This window comes from Pygoscelis adeliae, unplaced genomic scaffold (assembly GCF_000699105.1).
Source record: "Pygoscelis adeliae isolate BGI_AS28 unplaced genomic scaffold, ASM69910v1 Scaffold444, whole genome shotgun sequence".
Lineage (NCBI taxonomy): Eukaryota > Metazoa > Chordata > Aves > Sphenisciformes > Spheniscidae > Pygoscelis > Pygoscelis adeliae.
The window spans coordinates 64,963-88,020 of NW_008824677.1; the positions used below are offsets into that span (position 1 = coordinate 64,963).

The 23,058-nt window shown below is 42.9% G+C and overlaps 1 protein-coding gene across 2 annotated transcripts in view; it reads right to left on the reverse strand.

Moving 5' to 3' along the window:
- SCAP (SREBF chaperone) overlaps nucleotides 1–20,837 on the reverse strand; it is a 67,143-nt gene extending 46,306 nt beyond the window's left edge. For both annotated transcript variants that reach the window (XM_009323140.1, XM_009323139.1), the window contains exons 1-2: nucleotides 20,754–20,837; nucleotides 2,157–2,373 (exon numbers count right to left, since the gene is read on the reverse strand). In XM_009323140.1, coding sequence (XP_009321415.1) covers nucleotides 2,157–2,278 — 122 coding nt within the window. In that variant the 5' untranslated portion in view covers nucleotides 2,279–2,373; nucleotides 20,754–20,837. The remainder of the gene's footprint in view (nucleotides 1–2,156; nucleotides 2,374–20,753) is intronic.
- Nucleotides 20,838–23,058: the final 2,221 nt, after the last annotated feature.

Consider the following 23,058-nt stretch of genomic DNA (forward strand, 5'->3'; position numbering starts at 1 on the left):
ACACTTCATCCAGTTTTCCGCTTTCCAGTTCATGATATATGAAGTTTACATCACCTGCAAACTTGCTGAGGGTGCAATCTGCTCCATCATCCAGGTCAATAGTGAAGACCACCTCAGGCTCAAACTCAGAGGAAGACCTGAAGACCTCAACCCAAAACTAAACGTCCAATAAATATCTCAGAGCATCCTGTGCACAGATATCCTGTCAGAGTTCAGTCTTACCACACTGAAATGCTCAAGTGTAGAAGGGCTGCACTCTGGAATAGTTTTGACCTAGTTAGTAATGCCACTTCTCAAGCCAAAATTAACACCTAGTTAACACCAGTTAATACAGAGCAGCTCAGAATAGGAACTGAAACATCCTCAAAAATTGCTTCTAAAGAGGGAGCACTTTACCCACGCTGCACTTCAAGTTTCTGCCAATGTCCTCTTGCTCTCAAAGGGTGTCACAGTACTTTTAAATCCCTGTCTCTCCTAGGGCCATTATTTGCTTTTCTAGTGAGTTTCTGAAACTCATTAAAGAAAATATAGACTATTCACTTTCTGTTTGATCATGTCTTGGACAAGTTTCTGCAGTAACTGCAGAATCCTCAAATACCAGCACCGAGCAATGCAGACACTTCCACAAATACACAATTACCAGTAGCTCATCTGCCAAAGACAACCTGGTTTGAAGCTTCAGGGACTTAGTGGAAACACCTTAATTCACACTGCTCTAAACACATGACTACAAAGACAGGACAGATACAAGTTCTGACCTAGTGGGCACAAGGACCCCAAGAAGAATGAGGACAGCTGCTAGTAATCCTAGATCAGATTTCATCCTGTCCGGGAAACCCTAAATTTAGGAAAGGGAGTAAGCATGCAGTTTTTATTTTGATCCCTCCCAAAATGTAACATTTGTATGAATAAACATTTTAAAGTGAAGCAGTTGTCTTGCAAAAATTTACCCACGGCAGCAGCACCTGAAAGGTAACTGCAAATAGGAGCCCAATACCACTGGCAGCAATTAGCAGGCAGGAGTGCTGTGGCATGGTGACTCAGGGTGGAACTCTGTTTTGGCTAATGCAGGCCTGATATGTGAAAGCAGCATCCAGCAAAGCTGAAGTCAAAAGACAGAGCCATTACTTGCAACCGTATCAACAAAGATAAACAGAGTATAGAATCCACTTGCTTGGACCTTGCAGAAGCTTCATATTTCTACAGAACAAGAGATCTGAAAATAAAACTATCCTGTAACTATCACTGACAGTTACAAGAATTCATATGAAGCAGTGCAAAATCAGGAAAGCAACGCCTCGATTGCTGCTCACAACCTTCACAAGTCATAGGCCTGAGAAGTGAAGTGATCTCACAGGTTTTCAATACATGAAAATAATCAATAGTCTTTTAACTGTAGATGTGAAAGAAATCTGTCTTATCCTCAGCGATGCTCAAAGAAAAATTTATGTCTGTATCCATATCAACACAGGTGGAGCTTTTCTAAAAGCAGAGGAGTGGAGTACGTCATCACGTAGGGTTTATTTTGACCAAAAGAGACAAGATACTTAGAATTAAAACCCTGACAAGAGAATCTGCCTGTGCATGTGTCTGTGCACAAACCTGAGCACAAAAGTTCTCAACTCCAGTAGCAATAATGCCTCACTGGAAATTATTAAGAGGCCCATGTAACATTTCTGATCATGAAAATATATTCAGCTACTTGTATCCAAATTAGAGTCCATAAGGACAGTAGGGAATTTACAAGAACAACCAACACATGCATGCCAAGGCAAGGGCTGAAGAGTACAAGCTTCAGGGAGAACAGAATAGGCAAGTATGGAGAGAAGGATCAACTTCCGTTCTCCCCATTTTTAATTCATGGTTTTGGATTCCACCACCAGGTGCTTGGGGATTACTTTTATTTTATTTATTGCTTTACTTCACTTATTCAATTAGTTTTTACTCTTTAATTATTAAACCACATGAAGATACTTCATCCCCGTCTTTTCTTTTGTCCCACAAAAAGAGAAGACAAATCTATTATGTTAAAAAAAAAAAAAAGAGCTTCTGGGATAGCCCACAAGACATGGAAACCTGAATGCGTTCATGGCATTGCTATGAAAACCCCACAAAGCAGCAGCACCCTGTGACACCAAGTACTTCGTGTGACTTACCAGCAGGCCAGAATACAGAGTCCAGTAAAGAGGATGATGGGAATGGGGTAGGAAGCACACAACAGCCCGTGGTTGTAGAATGCCCGCGATATCCTCTCGCGCAGTTTTTCAGTCAGGGTCATCCTCAACTGTCGTCACCTAGTTGCCATCCCGGAATACATCAGGGGGTCGGGCAATTTCAGCATGTGCAACGCTTCAGCAAAGGCACTGTATCCAGCTAGAAATTGGAAAGGAAGAAAGCTCATGAGAAAAATAAATAAATAACAGGAAAAGAAACATTACCAACTTGTTTTAGAAAGACTTCCAGCATTGTACCTCCTCAGAAGAAAAGGGAGAAAAAGACACCACACACCGAGCACTTGTTACGAGCCTACAGGCAATTTGATCAAATTATTGGTTTTTGCCTAGGGGAAGGAAGGGCAGAAAACATAAGCAGAGACTGAACACCAGCTGAACAGACATCAGGCACCGCTGCCATGAGCTGCTGGTCAGAGGAAACACGCAGGAACAGAGCTAGGAACCAAACCGTCTGAAAGGAAGGAAGAAAAGGAGCTTAGCAGTAAAAGAATTAAGCAGTACTCCGAGGAGATGCCAAAATGCCAATTAGAAAAGAAGGATTGAGGCTAGCTGTCAGCAACGTGGTCTTAAGGGAAGTGCTCTTGGACACCGACCGAAGCACTTTCAGTGCTTTAACTATTAGCAACACACCAGTAACAAGAGAGGAGACCAGAACAGGTTTTACAGCTACGGCGATCTAAAGAAAGTTATTTTTGTGTGGGGAATGAGGGAGGGAGGCGTAAGTAGCCACAGTTCAGAAGACTAAGCCAGAGTACGCTACACAGTAAAATAAACTAATGCAGATACTTCTCATCAAAACGTACTTTGACTTGACTGTAAGACTTACGACTAGGCTGCTTACCAAGTGCAAACTGAATTGCAGATGTCGGAACTGGTCCGCTTAAACTTGCCATTTGATTTACAAAGTATAAAAAATTCAATATAAAAAGCCCTAAGCAAAGGTTAAGATAATACATTAAAATAAAGAACAAACCAAATTTCTAGGAAGGATGGAGCAGAAGAAACCTACCCTTTTTTTGAAATTTCAGGCTAAATGCAAAGCATGTGGTTCACAACCGTGTACTCGGAAGTGCAAGGCTTGAATACAAGACAGATTTTCTTCCTACAGTTCAAAGCTATGATTATCCAAGATTTTTATCTGAGAGGAAATAAAGACATTTTTCCTGGCTTCTCAGAATAAGACTGGGACAATAAGAGAACCAAAGCATACGAAATAAGTCATTTTGTCCATAGGAAAACTCCATTAATGACTGCGCCAGAGAATTCAATACAAGACCTAAACCCAGGCTACCCATTAAAACCAGCTGGTCATTTGACACTTTGAACAACTCACCTTCACCATCTTACATGTAAAGAATACTAGAGGAGAAGGTCTGATAGGTTCACACAGGTAAGAAATCCATTAAGGGTTTTTACACATATCTGACTTAGGAATTCCGTAAGCCTCAAATATTTAGAATCTGGGGAGGCATCACAGGTGCTGTTTTGTTTTATGTTCTTTCCTAAGCATCCGCTTTCAGCTATATGGGAGAGAGCATACAGGGGAAGACAAACCCTAAGTACAGCCATTATGCTTTTCATTTCAGATTAAATTCTATTTAATGCCCACAGGACTATTTTACAGTGATCTACCGATTCCCCCCCCAGTAATGCAACTAAAAACAATCAGATTTTTAGCAACAGAAGCACCAGTATATTGGCCTAATGACCAAACGGAAAACCTGGATAAATATTTTTGCTCATACCTTTTAGCAAGGCACTACATCTTTCCATAAGAATCAATATCACTTTCTTAGTCATAGGCAATTGCAGTTTGCCTGCAGTCCAACACCAGCACGAACGTTCCAGGACTTTGGGAGAGGGGAGAGATGAGAAGTGTGCTCTTGCTGCCTGGAGATCTCACAATGCAAGGGGCAAGGCTGACAAGCTAACCAAAACACCATACATCGCGTTCATGCGGAACAGAAAGGTTTTGTCTTATAGTCACACAGAGAACCTAAAACACGGTACCCCGCAAAGGAACAGACACATGACATGTAACAATACGCTTAGAAGTTGTAGCGATTACATCAGGAAAAGTTCGATTTTTAACCTTTAGCTTGTTTTGGTCCAGTGGCAAATACGACGTGTTCAAATCAAGTCCAAGGCAAATGTAAAAAAGACAATTAAAAAAAATTTTAAAGGTGCACTGAAATCACCAGAAATGCAGACTTCCTATGCTAGGTCTCAGGAGAGAGCAGGAAAATGAACAAATTTTAATTTAAAATTTCAATGACAAAGCCATCTTCCAGAGCTGTTCATAGAGCAGGAAATAACGCAGAAAATCCCTGCATACACAAGCCTACTACTCAGAACAGACCACTGAAAATAATAATCAAAAAATACCTTTTGAATACATGGCAGTAACTGAACTGAAAATCCACAGTCTGCGTTACCAGAATTGGAAAGGAAGTCGCAAACAAGTATATTGGAACCGAAAACATTTCAGCACTTCGTCCCACTAGTGATTTTTCTGAGCGTGAGTATTGCTAGAGCTCGGAAGTATTACGTTGGGGCTCACAGACAGATCGTATCCCTCATCTAAGCAGAGAAGGCAAAAAGGAAATATTAAATAATCCTTAAAAGCAAAGCCAACACCGAGCACACCGCAAAACCTCTGGTTTTAAGCACCCAGACTCCATGGCTGTCCCATCGCAACAGAAGATCTGATCCCTTGTGACAGGGTGCAAACTAACCTGATTGCCCAGCCTAAGCAAGCAGAAAGGGGGAAAAAATGAATATGCTTCATATCAGCCCCATTTACATTAGTAATAAAGTTTATGAACGCTGCAAGTGCAAGAACTGGAATTATGAGAAAAGCTTCAAGCACTAGAAGGCAGTTGGACCAGATGATCGTTGCAGGTCCCTTCCAACTGAAATACCCCATTCTAGTCTAACCAGGCACAGAAGTGGGGAGGGGGCAAAAAACCCCCACATTTAGACTACTTAAAAATTCAAGTGGATATACGTAACATACACAACGTAAAGCATAGGTCAAATGTGAAGAAAAATTCTCATCCCCAAGAGACAGCATCACCACGGCAGCGTTCAGAACAAGGAAGGCTTAGACAGACACTGCACTGGCAAAGCTGGGCCACTTCTGCTTCTCTGCGGGCCGCCTCCTGCGGGCAGCTGGTGTTTGGCCTGAGACAGACCTCAACAACCAGTTTGCTCGCACGCTGTGCGAACGCCATCCCAGCTTCATCCCCACCGTTCACGTACGTGGCATTTGATTCTCCACTTTCACCTTAAAGTGCAAATAAACCGCCATTTCTGATGCACGCTGGTCTAGAGCAACAGCTCCTCCCTGTAACTAACCAGTGACCTGGGTGTCCACAAAAACTTGGGTCTTGCAGTCTAGAAAGTAATGACCGAGCAGATCTGATCTTCCTTTAGGGCTGGGTGTCAGGATTGGACCCCCCCTTCTGATCCCTGTTCTACGAGTAACTCAGGAACAACACACGTATTCTGCTTCCGTGGCAGAAATATGCCATGACTGGCTCTCTGAGCAGCCTCACCTTCTAACAGCAATTTTGGTTATTAGCACTGCACTGGGAACCATTTCTACTAATTGCAAAGAGGAAAACTTTGTATTTACTTGCTTCACCTGATGTGAAACATCGTCCTTCATTAAGAAGAAAACATTAAGCATTCCAAAGCTAATATTTGCTTATTAGTTTTTTGGGTGTTGCATATTAAGTTCTGACATCTTTATTAACTTTATGCTACAGCAGTGCTCGTAAAAGTTAAAAGCAGGAACCGTTCCTATTGAAAGTCATTTTTGCAAACAAAGATTATCTAACTCAGAATAAACCCTCTGATTTTCAGACTAATATTAAAGGAGAATCCATTCAGAGTGTTTCTTTCCTTTTGCATGACTGCAAATCCAAGACAAAGTTTGACTGGAAATAAGCAGACATCAGGACGTTTCCTTAACCTTGCAACACAGTATGTTGCATTCCTGGTTCACTTCAGGTACAAGAGACAGATACACAATGAAGTTCAGAGATAGATCATAGGAAACAAAAGCAAGCAGCAGGCTTGAAAGAGCAAGGTTTGGCTTTTAAAGCTTCTTAATTTCCAAACTAAGTTACGCATTAAGCAATTGCTTAGGCTCTATAGTCATTCCTTCCATTTACAGAAGCGTAAAACATTATTATTGCCAGGATTACACAATTCAGCTATACACAAGTATGATCTCAGTTCAGATGCTTTCCCACACACACGCATCCAGTTCCAGCGTTTCATTTAGCTGCAGCACTTCCCAGGGTAACTGTTACCTGGGGGCCGGCTGGGGCAGGGGTAGGATGGGGGAGTGAGGGGCCCCCGTAACTATTACCTGGGGGCCTGTGGAGGGAGCGTAGGTCCAAGAAAGGGCACCCTGCACCAAGGTTACTCATCCACACCTCGAGAAACCGATTTTTCTGTGCGGCCTTGACAAACATTTCATGAGAGATGCAACACAACGCTAAGGCCACAAACTTGTCACACACTGGAAATTCAGTGCTGCAGCAGTGCTGCAGAGAGAAAACAGAATTCAGATTTAACGAATTCACAACACCTGGATAGTTACAGAAGAGTCAATTAATCTACCTTGTAAAGAGATTCTTTTCCCCTATTCTTGTGTTACACAGAGGAGAAAAAGCAATTGCTGAAACAATCCGGTTGCCACAGTCTAATTGGTAATTTGCTGCGAACCACAGATTACATTGTCTACGGGACTAAGCACACTTCACAGTCAGGGTGCTAGACATGCATACATACCACAGCCCAGACGAGCACCCACCCCACAACTCAGCTGGTGAGAAGGTCCTGAACCAAATCCTGAAAATCTTGATAGCCTGCGACTAGTTGATGTAGTAGCATGAGCCAGATGAACGTGAGACGCCAGAGCCAGCGTCCTCCGCTGCCGCCCAGCGTCCCTCGCTCTCCTGCCCACGGGAGCTGTTCTGCTAACTCCTCCAGGGAGTTTTCAGACAGCCTGGCTGTTCCGCCACGCAGGTCAGAAAACCACAGTGCTTCTCAGCTGGAATGCCATTTCCCTCTGAAGCCCCTTCCCTCACCCACAGACAGGAAGGGAAATATGACTAAAAACTGAATTTTTTTCTGACGCCACGTTATACACTACATCTTTGTACTTTTTTGGGTGTACTACACCCTCTGCCACACACACGCTTGCAGATGAGTTTCTCAAGTAGCCAAAACCTCCTCTCATACCCAATGCTGCAGCTCCAGAAGAAGGGCTTCTACCATCTCATCAAGAGAAAGCACAACCATTTATTTGCTATTCATTCACAACGCAAGACAGGCAGAGAGAATATTAAATGCCCACAACACTTTTAGAGCCCCAAGGCCACCTTTTTGCAAGCTGATCCTTATCCTCATTAAAAAGTGTGTTATGCTATATACCACTTAATTTATAACATACTCCATGCTGACTGCTGTCATAAGTCAAAGCAACTTTTCAAGCAGAATTAAGCACCAGCATCAGCGCTTAACAGCACTGCATCATGCCACCTGCTCCCAGCCTCACCAGCCTTCCCTGCCATCCCCGCAGCGTACGGCAGCACAGCAGCTCTTCATCCAAACCCCTCATAAAAACCAATTCTGGCTGGCCGTAACTTCTAGCTAGCTGACAGTAGGTCAGGCTCTTCTATTTCCCACCTGTCCAAGAGCTGAACAGATGATTCACTTTCTACTTCCAAAGCTTTTCTGTAATGAGGACTTTGTGGTGGCCAACTCCGCACCAGGTAACGCAGCTGCACTGAAGCCAAACCCAGGTAATTTCGCAGAAATCGCAGCACGGTGGAGGTTGGCAGGGACCTCTGGAGAGCACCCAGCCCAGCTCCCCAGCTCACGCAGGGCGACCCGGGGCAGGTCGGTCAGGGCCGTGCCCAGTCAGGTTTTGAGTATCTCCACCAATGGAGACTCCACAGCCTCTCTGCGACTGGTCCCAGTGTTTGACCACAGTAAAGAGCAGATGCCAGGGTGTTCTCCAGAGGTTAGTCCCCCCATACGTTGTACCTCTACACAGGCGCTGCCACTTCACACACGCAGCAGTGTTCATTAAGCACACATCTAATCAGTCTTAATATGGCACTTTTGGTAGCCCACTATATGGTTCTACAAGCCTCACTACGGTTTAAGAAATATAGCGCAAGGTCTCTACGTACCGACAGCAGCTTTCTCATCCCCACCTGTACCAGCACGAGGTTTGCAACACTCAGACACAGAACCAGAACAGCCTCTTACATTTCCTTACTAAATGAGCGTATGACCAAGAGTCCAGACTAAGCTAATATTAAACAGTGTCTCAAATGCAAGAAGAAAGAGGTGGCTATCCCATACTATTATGGATGTTGGAACGGTTATACTTTCTCAGAAAACTCCTACTGTTGCTGTAGTTTGCTGGCTTGCAAATTCTTACAAAAAACAAGACTGACCAGTAAAAGAAGAAATGTAGAACTTCTTCTTGCAGAAAAAATAAACTCAAACTAACAGATGCTGAATGATACTACGTTTCCCAAGACAAAAGCTTTTATCTCACTTAACAATAGCTACATGTTCCAAATTCTTTACATTTCTGCCTGAAAGCATTTTACAGCCTTCACAGAAGGCCTCCTTTTACTACTGAAGTGCAGGAAAATGCAGTGCTCTCATATGTAGATAGCAGCAGCTCAGACAACACGAGCCCACTGTAAGCTTAGAGGCAAAATTATTCAATGTATGAAAACTTTTCCCTTTATAATAAACAGTAACCTGCTTTATTAAAGTATATTCAGCATCTCAGTTTTCCAGAAAACGTTTTTGAATCAGGCCTTAGCATTAGGTAGTCATAAAAACATATTACTGAGCTAGTGAAGAGTGGGAAAAAATATATATAAAAAAATATTACTGTTCTGTAGTAATTTTTCTTGCACTTCAATACATAAAATAATTTGCTCCATCTTGTTGCCTATAGCCAAGTCCTATACCCAAACTTTCAACACGACTTTTAAATGGAAAATGCTAGGTTAAAGCACCAAGCTTGGTAAACCAGGAACGGATCCGACACGGTCCTTCTCTCCCCCCAAACCCCTATCACCAGCCACAGCATCCCCACAGGGACCTAACACTTCAAATGCACGACCTGTCTCTCTGACATACCTGTTCTTTACGAGGGGAACAGCACATCACATCAGTGTAGCAGCCCCAGATCAGATGCAGAATTTCAGAAGCTTTCCTGCCAAGGCTGTGTATTTGCGGAAGGAAAGGGGAGGAATGAAGGGGAAAGAAGAAAGAGCTTATTAAAAATCAGGATTTATAAAGGTCACTCAGGCGCTCTCTGCTGTTGCCAACAGAGCAGATCAATTTGACTGCTGTTCTCTCGGCACCTGAGGGCAAGGCGGGCATATGGACCATTAGCAATAATTCACCCTCCCAGCACTGCAGTCATTTGCCACGTATCCATCAATCCAACACAGGCTCCCCAGAGACAGCAGACTCAGCGGAGCAACCTTCTGCCTTCAAAGTTATCACAAAACAGGTGGAGACAGCAGGATTGATGCTGCTAGAGACACAATTAGCCAGACTACTTCAAAATTGTACTGTCAAATGAGAAAAAATTTGATTTGGGCTCCAGTTAAGATCTTGAGCCACAGAACAGAGGGTCCATAGAGGACAATGCCTCTTTCATATACGTGCGCCACCTCCTTCAGACGGCAGCACTTCAACAGCCTACGGGGACATATTCACACACACATATGGCTACAGGTATTTCATGCATTCCTGGGCTGTACCCAGGACACGCAAAGCGGAAAAGCAAGAGCGATCGCCAGTACTGAGCCTACTGTCTGATTTACAGTCTCCACTCGACCTGCAAATGCCTCTCTGACCTCTTCAGTCCTCACTACAGCTATGATTTCATGACAATGCCAGAAACTCAGCACCACAAACACGCCCCGAAAACAAGTGAAATCAAAGAGTTTTCCTGCAGATGCAGAAAATGGCCAGGCGTTAGATCACTCACACACCAGCAAAGAAAAAACTGATTTTCTTGCCCTTTGTTGGACTGTAGAGGTTCTTCATATCCTTGAGATGCTAGAAGCTATCACCACTGTGATCCCTTCAGTAAAACAACTGGTGTCAGCTGCTGTAGGAGCTCTCACATCCCAGCATCAGCAAAAAGGAGAAGGGGAAGGAAGAGACGAACAGACCTCAGGAACCTAATTCTCCCACTCTTCAGCAAGTGTGAATTCTCCTCCAATGAGGGCCAGGGATGAAGCATTCTTCTGACGACTTCAGAGGTGGGAAAACAAGAAATATGCTCAAGACACTAACCTCCCTTCATAGAAATGCTACACAATCAGCTCTAACACCAAGTTCCTAGTCTCCACTTGCATTCCCATGAGAAGAATAACAGGCTTTGTGCTGTGAAAGGACACAGAGGTCACGGGCAACAGAATACTTCCTATGGGAAAATCATGACCAGCACACTAACCTCCTGGGGGCTGGTGTCCGAAATGGGTTAATCCTGACACTGCTCTTTCAGAAACAAGGCTCCAGAACAGCCTGTATGTTCTCAGTTGAGTATTCTTCACAGAAGGGTACTTTTCATATTCAAAAAGTAGAAACTCTTCAATAAATTACATTGCAGGGTGCATTCCCTCCATTCCAGCTATATGGCCAGAACAGTATTTAAAGTCTGAACTGAGTTTTTGAACCAGATTTCAATACACAAAGTGTGCATCTAGCCCAGGATAAGCAGGCACATGCATCCTCAGCTCAAGTCTCACCTTCCTCTGGTCAGAAACAAGCTAGTTTTAACAGGAGCTGAACCTTTGAGTTCTCAATAGTATAACATTGCCTTGCAAGGACCAAAAATCTCCAGCATACGCTCCCCTTCTCATTTATTCTTCTCTGAAGACACCTCAAAGCTCTTCACACCGGTCTAACGTTTGGACTGTGTGCTCTAAACTTGCTTGGCAACTCATTTCCCTCAGTCAACTGGAAAAAAAACAAAAACCAACCAAAAAAAACCCAAAGCACCAAAACCAAATAAAAGCATGCTTGCCAGGAACTTGAGAGGTTTAAAGATCAAGGAGTTACACACATCTTGATACAAAATTCTACACAAATTAACAGCAGCCACTCACTTCATTCTCACCTTTTTGCCCATTTTCCTCCCCCTACAATATTTATTTATGTTTTGAGAGTTTAAAAATCCAGAAGTTATCTGAAATAGACCCCATTTTACAAGTGGTATTTCACTTATTTTACAAATTTTTAATCATATCTTGAAATGCTTGAGTAGCAACAACGACAGAGAAACACTGCCATGAAGATTCAAAGAGATAGCACCTAAGTAATCTTAACATCCCAGATAGTATGTTATCTGCGACCAAAGAAGGGACTGACATTCAAAGTAAGTTTCCAAACCTATTTTCAGGACATCTTTTGGATTTTTCTGGCACAAGAGAAGAACCTCAGCTAAACTCCTGCTTAAGAATAGCAATTCATTGAATGTAGTTTCTATCAAATGTCCTTTCTTGCTTCCTAAAATAACTTCCAAGAGCATTAGAGAACAATTTATTGGTCTGGATGAAATGACAGGATGTTCCACGTGAAGAACCATAAAACACAGAAGTTGGGGATATGTAACAAAAATAGAAAGTATCCAAGTTTAGAAAAACCCCACAAAGTTTACTCTTCTTTTTGCATCCAGCCAAAGGAAGTTTACTCGTTTATTAAATATATTGACAGCTTACCAAACACAGGAAAACATTTCCCAATCTCTTTTTCCTGAGCACAGAGTTCTTGCCCAACCTAGTTCTTTTTAGCAATGATCTGGTCTCCACTGTCAATTTACTACATAGAGAGAAAGACAATCATATGAGACAGCTTCTCCCTTAAAACATGGTTTTAGCAGCATTTATTACCATTTCAGAAATATTATTAGTATATACCTCACGCAGGGCAAGTGGTGGAGATACATGATAGAAAACCTGCAAAATTAGTTAGGACAAGGGTTAATCTAGAGAAGAAAAGGTGCAGGACATACACCATCGAGAGAATCCCCAAATTCAATTTCCAATTTTGGCACTAAGCTGCTGAGCAGATTTTGGACAAAAGGCTTGTCCTCTCTACACTCATTTCTCCCTAGTCTGTAAAAGGAAAGTAAATTATACTGATTCCATTAGAAAATACTGTGAAATATAAAGCTAAGAATCACAATTCAAAAGCTGCTACTGTAAATATTAGGAAGATACGCATCAAACTGACTTTCTTCAGAGTGTCAATAGAATGTGCTTTTCTAACGAGCATGCCAAGCAGCATGTCAATTCTCAGCCACATAGAAGTCTGCAAGCCCTCTAGAAAGCAGTTGCTTTAACTGTCAGTGAACTATTCGGAGGATTTCTAGCTAAGGTGGGTTTTTTCCACGATACCAATGTATCACCTGCAACTGAATTTTAGAAATGCAACCACAATGTTGTATTTCTTCCAGGCCTTAGGCAACTGAGTACTAAACTCCTACTCTAATGAGATAAGAAGGCAAGAGAGACAAATCAGATTGCAGTGTTTGGCTTTTAATTTAATTCTTGAATTTTTTACTATAGAAAATAGACATTTACTTAGATAAATAGAAGTCCACAGTTATAACACTATAATTAAAAACTACCAGGAGCTTTGGAAAGGATATAAACTCTCAAGTGCCATGCAATACACAAACATTTAAACAATGATAGTTAGAATGTCTTTCAGAGAAGACTTTCAAATGCCTCGTAAACCTCCTCCACCATCTATTAGCAAAGACCGTACTGAACCGTAAAGTGGCAATTCCTTCATTTTATCAAGGAATTTATTGAGTTCAGAACTTGCCGCCCAACACGTTTTCCACTGAACTTTTCTGTCAATAAGATCAACACTAATTCATTATTATTCAGTCCACTGAAGGTTCTTCCAACATTATTTTTGCTGTACGGTTAGTTCTGTAGCTAGTACCTTGCCAGCCAAGCTCAGCTCAGGTGGTGTGGCTTTAGTACACTTCTCCCTGTTGATGCCATCATGGCAGGGCAAACAGAACCAGGCTGTAAAAGGTTCAACCGAAATAAAAAAGAGCAAAGATTTGAGCTATCATCTGGTTAGACAGCATTAGGTCTGATTTCCTTCATGTGTGACATTACCTCAACGGGATCAGACCTAAGTGGTACTTGAACTAACTCTGTATTTAAAACTCCCAACAAGCAAAGCACAAAGAAGCCGGTTTGGACCGTGGCTCTGCTTTTACCAGAAAATCTCATTTGACAACTGAAGTTGTATCTTTCCAGGAATAACAGAGCCCAAAATAAAAACCCACTGCTTTGCATAACAGCAAAAGGGAAAAAAAAAAGGGCGGGGGGGGGCAAACTACATAAAAAAAAGTGTGTTTAAAAAAAATTAATTAGAAGAGCAAAGTGTTTGGAGGTGACAGAGGCTACTTAGAGATATTACATGGGAAGCTCAGAAGAAATGCCTATCACATCAAAAAAATTCAGTGAAGAGTTGAAGATGCGTCCAAATGAGGAAAATAAGGAGAGAGGTTCTTGCACACTATGTATGAGAACATTATACAGCAGGCCAAAAAGGAGTCTGAGGAACTGCTGGGAGGAGGCATAAGAACTAATAATAAATGCTAATTCAGATGCCATGAGCAGCAAGTCCTCCAGAGAGTCTGTAGGACCAACAGATGATCAGGCGAACACAGAACAAAAAAATAAATCGTAGAAGAAAAGCTAAATAAAATTTAAATTTATCTTCACCGAGAAGCTACGGGGCAGGGGGGGAAGCTTCCCTGCTGAAATCCTCTTAGGAAGGACATCAGGCCCTATCACAGATTGGTGTGTCAGTGAAGGGGTTACAGAGCGAGACATTACACCAGCCAGGGTCCCAGACCAGAGGGTATTATTGCAAGAGACCCAGAGGAACTCCAACACCAAACAGCTAAAGTAACATGTAACCTTTCGTCCCAATACGGCTGCTGAAAGTTGGGAAGTATTCTTCCAACTTTTACTAGGGAATATCTGGGAAACTACAGATCACCGAGGCAGATATTCTAAAGAAATCAGTAGAAAATAGCAAACAGAATTGTTTGATGGAAGGAGAGCTACCACACGCTGAGGAAGAGTCAGCTTCACAAACCTGTTAGACTGACTTCTCCAGACTAATAAACAAGCGCGTAGAGCGGAGATCCAATTTAGAAAGTCTACCTAGACTGCTAAAAATGTGTTCAAGAAAACTCCTTACTGGGGGACTTCTGAAAAGCTAAGCTGTCATGCAATAAAGGGGGAGAGGCCTCATATGGATAGAAGTCGATTACGAGAGGTTAGAGAAGGATCATAACAAATGTCTGATTCTTTTAATAGAGGGAGGTTATCAGGCAGTCCCACGGGGAACTGTGCTGTTTGACATATTCACAATTTCCCTAGAAAAAAGGTGCAATGTTGACATAAATAACACTTTCTGTTATTCATGGTGGCAAAGAAATAACTCCACACCAAGTGACCGGGCAGCAAAATGAGAGTTTAAGTTCAATGCCAATGAATGGTATGTGATGCGTATGGGGAAAATAATGTTACATACACAGGAATGCATTCTTGACCGGCTATCGCCACTCACAAACAAGATCCTGGGGTCCTAATCGTTAATTCTCTGAAAATATGAACTCGACACAGTCAGAAAAAAGCAAATTGTACAGTAGGAATTGTTAAGAATGGAAAACAAATAGAAATCATTACATTAGTATGTAAATCTGTGCTACGCACGCACTAAGCACTATACACAGTTCTGGTCATTCTTCCTCTTCCTCCTCATCTCAAAGAGGACACGCAAGAGAACTAGAAAAGGTACAGAGAAGTTCAACAAGGATGATCAAAGATACGGAGCAGCTTCCATAGAACAAAAAAGCATGGGAAGACTTTTCAATCTGGAAAAGATTTTATCAGCAAACGGATACAACGGACCTCTCTCAAAATCAGAAAAGATCTGAGGAGACTGAACAGGGGAGGGCTGCCTCTTTCAGTACAGGAATAATTCGGCATCAAACAAAACTACAAAGTGGCAGCTCAAAATAAACACACAGTTAAGCTGTGGAAATCTTTAACCCAGGACATTGTCTGTGTCACGTGGGTTAAAAAAGCAAGTGGACAAATTTTTTGGAAGAGCGAGCCGTGAAGCACTATTCAGCGCAAAGCCAAGGCATTCCTCTGGCTCGAGAAGCCCCTCAGCCACAAGCCGCTTCTCCCAAACACCGCACTGGCTGCCAGCATCCAACATATTTGCCTCGTTCGTACACTCTTCCCCTGTACCAAATACTGTCCCCACTCAGAAAGCAGATACTAACCTAAACAGGCCATCAGTCTGACCCAGCAGCTGTCCTTATGCCATGCATCTCACGTGATCGCTTTTGGAATAATCCGCTTCTTTTTGTTTATCGGTGTAGCTGCTTTATGACAAATGGCTAGGGAATCACTTTCTCCTAAAAATACCAAAAGACTGATGCAACGCCCACATGCAATTACATATCAGAGCTCTACCATTAAATCCACCTCTCACTTCAACAAGAGTGTGCTGGCCTGTTGCAGAATGCCCCAACTCAGTGGTCAGGCACAAACACTGAGGAATTTGATCGACTTTTCACTCTCTGGCTGCTCAGGAAGTTCCCGACTCCAGAAATTAATTCCCGGATGCAAACAGTAGCCAACAAAGAGCACCTTTGATCTTTTTTAGGCTATACCTTATCTATACGAATGCACTGATCAGCCATCTTAAACCCATAGTTTAAAGTTTCTGAAGTATGGAGAAAATCCATTTCCGTAAAAATAATGTGGACTCCCAGGGCTAATTAAGTGTTCTTTACCTTCTCGTAGGTCTTAATCAAGCTCCATCACTGTAACATGTGCCTACATCTGTACCTCCTCCTGAACACAACGTCATCCGCTTGGCTCTTCCTGTAACAAACACCGCAGCCTGCGTACCGTTTGCAGCTCTTTATGCAAGACTTCCGAGAGAGGTACACAAACAGCTCACCCAGCACGGACCCGCAACGCGCTTGTCTTCCTACTGCGGCTACTGTTTCATTTTTCTAAACCCTCTGCAAGATCAAATTTAACATCTTAGCCCATGCCTCCTGTTTATGGTATGAAATATGTAGAATACTTTTGGACGTCATTCATGAAGTGGTAACTTTGTCAGATCCATCCTCAGCGTCATTTCTGAAAGGTTTCCAAGTGCTACATATATTATGGACTAGCAATAAAAAGTCAAAACCTCCCAAGAGCAGCCCTCGCACCCCACCAAAGCATGCAAATTGCAAAAAAATCAAGATAAACACTTCAGCATAACGACGACAGCTTTCTGCGAATCACACAAGGCCAGACACACACTTTTGCACTGAAGGACATACTCTTTTTCTTCCAGTTCACATGCCTCGTGCCTCATTCCGTCTGCAGTGGAAGGCACTAACTGCGAGGCAGGCTGCCCTTCGCCTGCTCCGTTCGTCCTGCCCCAGCACTCACCCAGTCATGGTCAGAGACCCGCGGCCCAGGCAGCACAGAACAAGCCTCGTTAGTAATTACAGCTCACGCGCGGGAGAAGACAGGGCTAGAAGGGACTTTGAGGGCTCTAATTCACACACCTCACTCAAGAGCATTATGAGTTATGCCCAGATGACTCCCAACAGACGTTCAGCCAACTTGCTCTTAAGCATTTAGTTGGAGACTCTACAGCCACCCCGAGCAACATGCTCTAGTACTAACCTTTAGATAGGTTTTTTTAACATTTTACCCATGTCCCTCCCCGCTATTTAAACCCGTACTTCTGTGCTGTTCTCAGTGGGCATGGAGAACGGGACAGCCTCAGCAGCAACACTTGTAAGAGTAAATTCCTCGAGTCTCCCCTCAGCCTTCTCAGGGCACACAGCTTTCCCTGATGACACTTTTTCCAGAGACAGACTGCTCTGCTTCATAGTCCCTCCACTTGGTTCATGTCACTTTTCCAGTGTCATACCAAAACCAGGTCACAGGGTGTCCCAATGAAGCTTTACCGGCACTGGGCGGAACGGAGGGATTACGTCATAACCTGCAGTTTATTTGCCAGTTTATAAACCCAAACAAAACTTTTGCCTCCCCTCCTCCTTTCCCCACGGGAGATCACTGGTCACCAGTGCGGGTGAAAAGGGTCCTTTAATTCTGGATTATACTAATCAATTATTCCAATGCCTGCAGCTGATTATTTCTGCTTGAAGACAAACCCTTACCACTGTTCTTACTGACCTGCAGCCTATTTTTCAGGCAACATTTAAGTCATCAAATCCATTTCTCGATTTTTAATCCTGTCATATAGCATGTTTGCAGTCCTTCCTGCCCTCATGTCATTTACAACTCTAATATGCATCGTCTGTGCATACCACTCAAATCGTGAACGAAAACCCATAGCCCCCACAGTAACCCTCTCAATACAGCCTTCCGTTTTAACGAGGCCTTTACTGGTACTCTCAGTATGTTTATTTAACCAGGTTTGTATCCATCATACAGCGGCACCCTCTTAGGTTTTAGGGTTTTTTTAAACCTTGCCTACTTGAGAATCTTATTAGGACATAAATCAAAACCTTACTGAATGCAAGCTACACGAAAGGTTTTCTTTCTGCAGCCAGAAACAGACCTGACGTCTTATCGTAGAAAATGAACTCGCTTTGCCGGGGAAGTCCTGTGGCAAACCAGCACTGGCTGTTACGTGCTCCTCGTAATCTTTCAGGTGCTTACAAATCATTTGACTACTTGCTGCAGGATTTTAAGATGACTACTACTCTCCTTTCTCTTCGTCCCACTCCTTCACCTACACAAACTGCTCGCTCTTCTCTAGTCTTTCAAAACATCATCTATTTTCCATCTCTCAAAAGACACCTACTAAAGCTTTTAAGGTTTTTAGTCTGTACTTTAAGTACATAGATGAAAATATCTCACTTAGATGACTGCTTGCAAACCTGCTCTTTCTTTATTCTAATCTGTCACTAGCACTAGCTGCTCGCCAGCTGACTTTGGTCTTCAGTAAGAATCAACTACAAAAGATACTGAACGCTTCAGTCTCACTGACACTGGAGAGTAAGGTTTCCTTTCTGTTCTTTCCTCCATCATCATCTTACTATGAAGACATTCACAGAGTAATTTTTGTATCCCTGGATGGCCTCTGCTAGTCAGGTTTGATTTCTATCTTAGTTCTTCTTACGTGGCCTTGCTACTCTTCAAATGAAAAACGGAAACACCTCTGGGTTTGAATAACGCACATACTGCAGGAGTGATGAAAGCAACGTTTGCAATTAATAAGAATGCGATTTCTACCCAGCACTGCTTTTTTTAAGACAAAGTTCACGTAACTGAGAAGTACCTACAGCAGTCATTTACTATCACAACACACCCATTGGAGATTCTTTTTTCCTCAACAGTTCTCCAGCTGCAATTACTCATTTACCTCATCAAATAAGTACCTGAAACGAGCGTGACTTCTTTCCTGTTTCTTATCTATAGCTAGGGCTCCTTTCCCTGCAAAGGATACATTTCCTGGTTCAAAACTCTACTTCAGAACAGAAATCAGAATTAATAGTTAATGACCTATATTCAGAAACAAAAGCCCTACTGAATTTAGGCCCGTAGGTTCCGACTGTACGGTTTTCAGTTCTACTTCTCAAACAGACGGTCTTGTCTGTATTTCTGAGTACCACCTTTGACTGCAACTATCTTTGAAGAGATTGTGCCATGATAAATGCTTAACATCCATATTTCATTCAACAGTTTTACAGGGAAAGTTAAATCAGACAACAACATTTTTAAGAAGTGCCCGTAACAGGCAAATATACACCTCAGAAGGAAATGTAGTTCATTTAGCAGCCCACTACACCATTGTTTCTGTTTAGGTCGCTACTTCAGTCCTAGGCGCTGCAGATACCTGGGAAGGGTTTCAGAAACCCACTGTAAACCACATCTACATAAATACTTCTAGCAGACTTCTGCATTTTCCACGTACTGCTCCACTTCCTCAAACAAAGGCGCAGTCCCTCCACCACGCAGAAAACAGTTCTGGCTCCGTCTTTAACAGAGGAAGGGCAGAAGAGCTTTTTTAGGTATCTTCCTTCTCCTGAAATTTGCATTGCCAGCATAGAGGTTTCAGGCACCTTTTACATCCCCACCGTTTTCATTGCTGCTCCTGCAATCCTTCGAATTGAGTTCAGCAGCTAGCTTTGGTGATCTCTGTTGATGTCACACCAGTATCATTTTTCTAGTTTACCAAGATCACAGCTTATATTGGGTCATTTCCCACCTAGAAGAAAATTCCCCCCCCAAAAAACTCAGAAACAGCTTTTGAGTGAGCCACTCCGTCACATTAGAAACACATCCCTATAAAAAAGACCAGGTATCACTGGCAGAAGCTTCCTGACTAACTGTAATTAGAGTTGGGTCAAATTAAGTTTATGTATTAAGCACTACAGTTTTCCTGAAAAATTTTGTTGTCGAAACATATAAAACAATAGTCTTCCCATTTCAGAAGGAGGACTTGGTTTCTGTAGTACTGGTTCGGGACCTTCTGACAGCCATCAAGCGAAGGGTTTCTAAAATTTCTGGGTTTGGCAGAAAAACAGAAGTCTACCTTTGGCTCTCTGGGGAAACACACTTCCTTTTCCACACAGACCCTCCCTACAACTCCCGAACGTTAGAGCTTCAGTGGTATTTTCACTCTGAACTCTTGAACGCTGGAAGTTTTGGCTGTGTCCGTCATCTAATTAACAGGTATCCTCTCACAGGCAAGATGCTAACACTGACAGAAATAAGGGAGACAACAAACACAACTCTGACCACTTGGCCCATGAAACAGAAAGCAAAAATTAAGAAGCAAACTTCAGCATGTATTTCCTGCATTGTTCCCTCAAAAAAAAAAAAACCACCAAAAAAACCCCACCAAACCTTTAAACAGAACAGTTTTCATTATAAAAAAGTAAGTCTGCACTTTACTATCTTTCAGGCTTGAAAAGCACCCTGAGAAGGCACAAGGGAACGCAAGCATCTGTAAGGGGACTCACCTGCATGGGACTGATTTTCAACAGGTTCTAGGTTACAGAAGTAACATTTGGCAAGCCTGAATAAGCAAACTACCAGGACTCCCAGCATCCGATAAGGGAGCTTTTTGTCACCTCTAGCATCACGCAGAACTAAATATTTTTCTTTCTAGTAATCACCAATTAAAAACGATCGGCAAATCACTTCCCAGCAGCGAAACAATCCCAAAACTACTCTGTTAGACAACAAGCCTGAAAGTCTGACTCAGACGTTGTCTTTGGAAAACAAACCAAGTATTATTCCCATGGCATCTTTATCACAATGGTTGATACAAGATTAATTCAGTTTTTAACCAAAAAAATGCAACCCTCCTCCCCTCCTCATTCACCACCGCTCTCTCGCTGCAGCTGAAACTCACTCTTTTACTGGCAGGAGCCTCAGAATTGTATTTTCTTCCCAGGGGAACCCAGTTACGCAGAAAGGACACCGGCTGTTCTGAAACACCGGGACCGTGTCTTCACCTGAGGACACAAATTAAAAGATTCGCTTGAAGACAACCACCTTTAAGTCCCTGTTCCTCCACCTTCTTTTTGATATTTTGTTTGTGAGAAGTAATAGCTTACAGCCATTGAAACAGAGGGCTGCATGACCACAGAACTGCCTCGTGTTCCTCAAGACCTTTCTTTCTCGCCCTTTAACGCACTGTTTTAAGTTTCGAAGGAATTATAACACAAGACATTACAGCTAAGGAACGCTTGTAAAGCTCGGTCTACATCTACCTCCGGTCTCATTCTATACTCAAGACCGAGTTCCTCAGGCCAAGCGCCATCGGTTCCTCCTTGCTCGTACAGCACCCGGCACAGAGGAGCGTGCTCCCCATCACCAGGGCTCCGCACTGCCACAGCACGCTGCAGAACGTCTGTTGTAAAATGGGAGAAAGCTGCCTGCAGCTCCCTGGAAAGACAGTCAAGGGAGGCGCGACAACTCCACGAGCGCAGCACAGAAAGTCGTCCGTAGCGAGAACAGAAAGGAGGATTCCCAGGTCACAAGACCTTCTGAAATTGCTGTACTGCTGCTACTCCCCTTCCACTCATTACTTACTACATTCCGCTACAGACAGGAAAAACTATTTTTGTTCATCAAGCTCTACCTATTCTATTTTTTTTAAACTCTTTGCTCATCAGAGAGGGAAAAAAAAAAAAATCACTTTTCTATGCATAATTATATGAACTCTGACGACAGACAGGCCTAGCAACCCACTGAATAAAAATAACATTGAATAACTCAACAGCTGTCTTCAGAGAGAGCCTGACAAACTCATTCACCACTGAGATTTTGACACTTAAAAAACTATTTTAATGCTCCCGACACAAAACCTCATTCTTCTTTGCTCTTGTGATGTTATATTTGAATCACGTTTGGAAGAATAAACAGCATTGCATCAAGTTAAGTTTTGTAACTGAAAATACTGAGCAGAGTTGTTTCGGTGGAAGGACTCGGGGGCTAAGAGCACAGCTCTCTCTGTGTCATACATTCAGTGAAAATCCCAGGGTGTTTTCCTTTCTTCTGAATTCAAGTCAGCTAATCTCCTGTCTGCGTTACACAACAGCTCATGTAATCCCAAATTCATCACACTAGTACGCTGTCATAAGAGTTACAGGTTTCACAAAGAGTGAGATCATGCCTCATCTTTGCCCCTCTCATGAAAGAAAACTTAACTTGTCTTTCAATAATCCTGAAAAATAAGCGGACATTTCATTCAGGAAACTTTGGCATTAAGGCAGCAGTCCCTTCCTCGGGATTCTCCCAAATACAAAACCACAACTACACCATTTCAGGATTCAAACAGTTCCTTGCTCATTATATTAGAAAATAATCTAAAAACGTTCATTTGGTCTCATACAAGGAAGTTGATTCCTAAATTTTAACCAAACTTCAAAGACTAGGGTGATTAGCCAGAGTGAAATATACTTGCAGCACCGTGCTATCATCACAGAGCAAAGTCCCCATAAAAATCAAAGCAGCGGAATAGTTCTGGTTCTGAAGTGCTCGGCAACTGCCTACCGACGTGCCAAGCAAACCTATCGAGCAGAGGAGCTCGCTCCACATTTCAGTCATTCCCTTTACGTACGCGCTCCTTCTTCTTGTCTATAAAGCATATTCTTCTGATTCTGCAGCAGAGATGATTAACTCTCCTTCATCTCCCCCTCTTCACGGGTTTAGTCCCATCCCACCATCTTTGACCCACCAGCCTCACCAAAACTTTCTACATCCCTCTTTTGGACACATTTCCACATGCTTTCCCTCCCTCCCTCTCCGCTCCCTGCTTTCCTCCAGCACAGCAATACCTCAGGCTGACAACTCCCGGTTTCCTAAGCAGTAAACGCTCTCCGTTTTGATCCCAGTTCCTTCCGAATCCTCCTGCAGGCAAAGCAGTCGCTACTCCAGGCCCTCAGCAGATCCTCTGCACGAGTACCCAAGCCGTCCACCCCCCCTTCCCACAAACACCACTCGCTTCTTCATCCTCGGGTGCCAAGCGGGGAAGGTAGTGCCTTCTTCTGCACATCTCAGGAAAGCGCGGCGCCTTGCTCTTTGCAAACAGGGAAATTAATCTTTGTTCCTTCTGCCAACACCCACGCTCTCGCTAATTATTAGAAAATACATTCATAAAATAAATTGCAATCCGCACGACGCGCCCAAGAAGATATTCACCACCCTCAGCA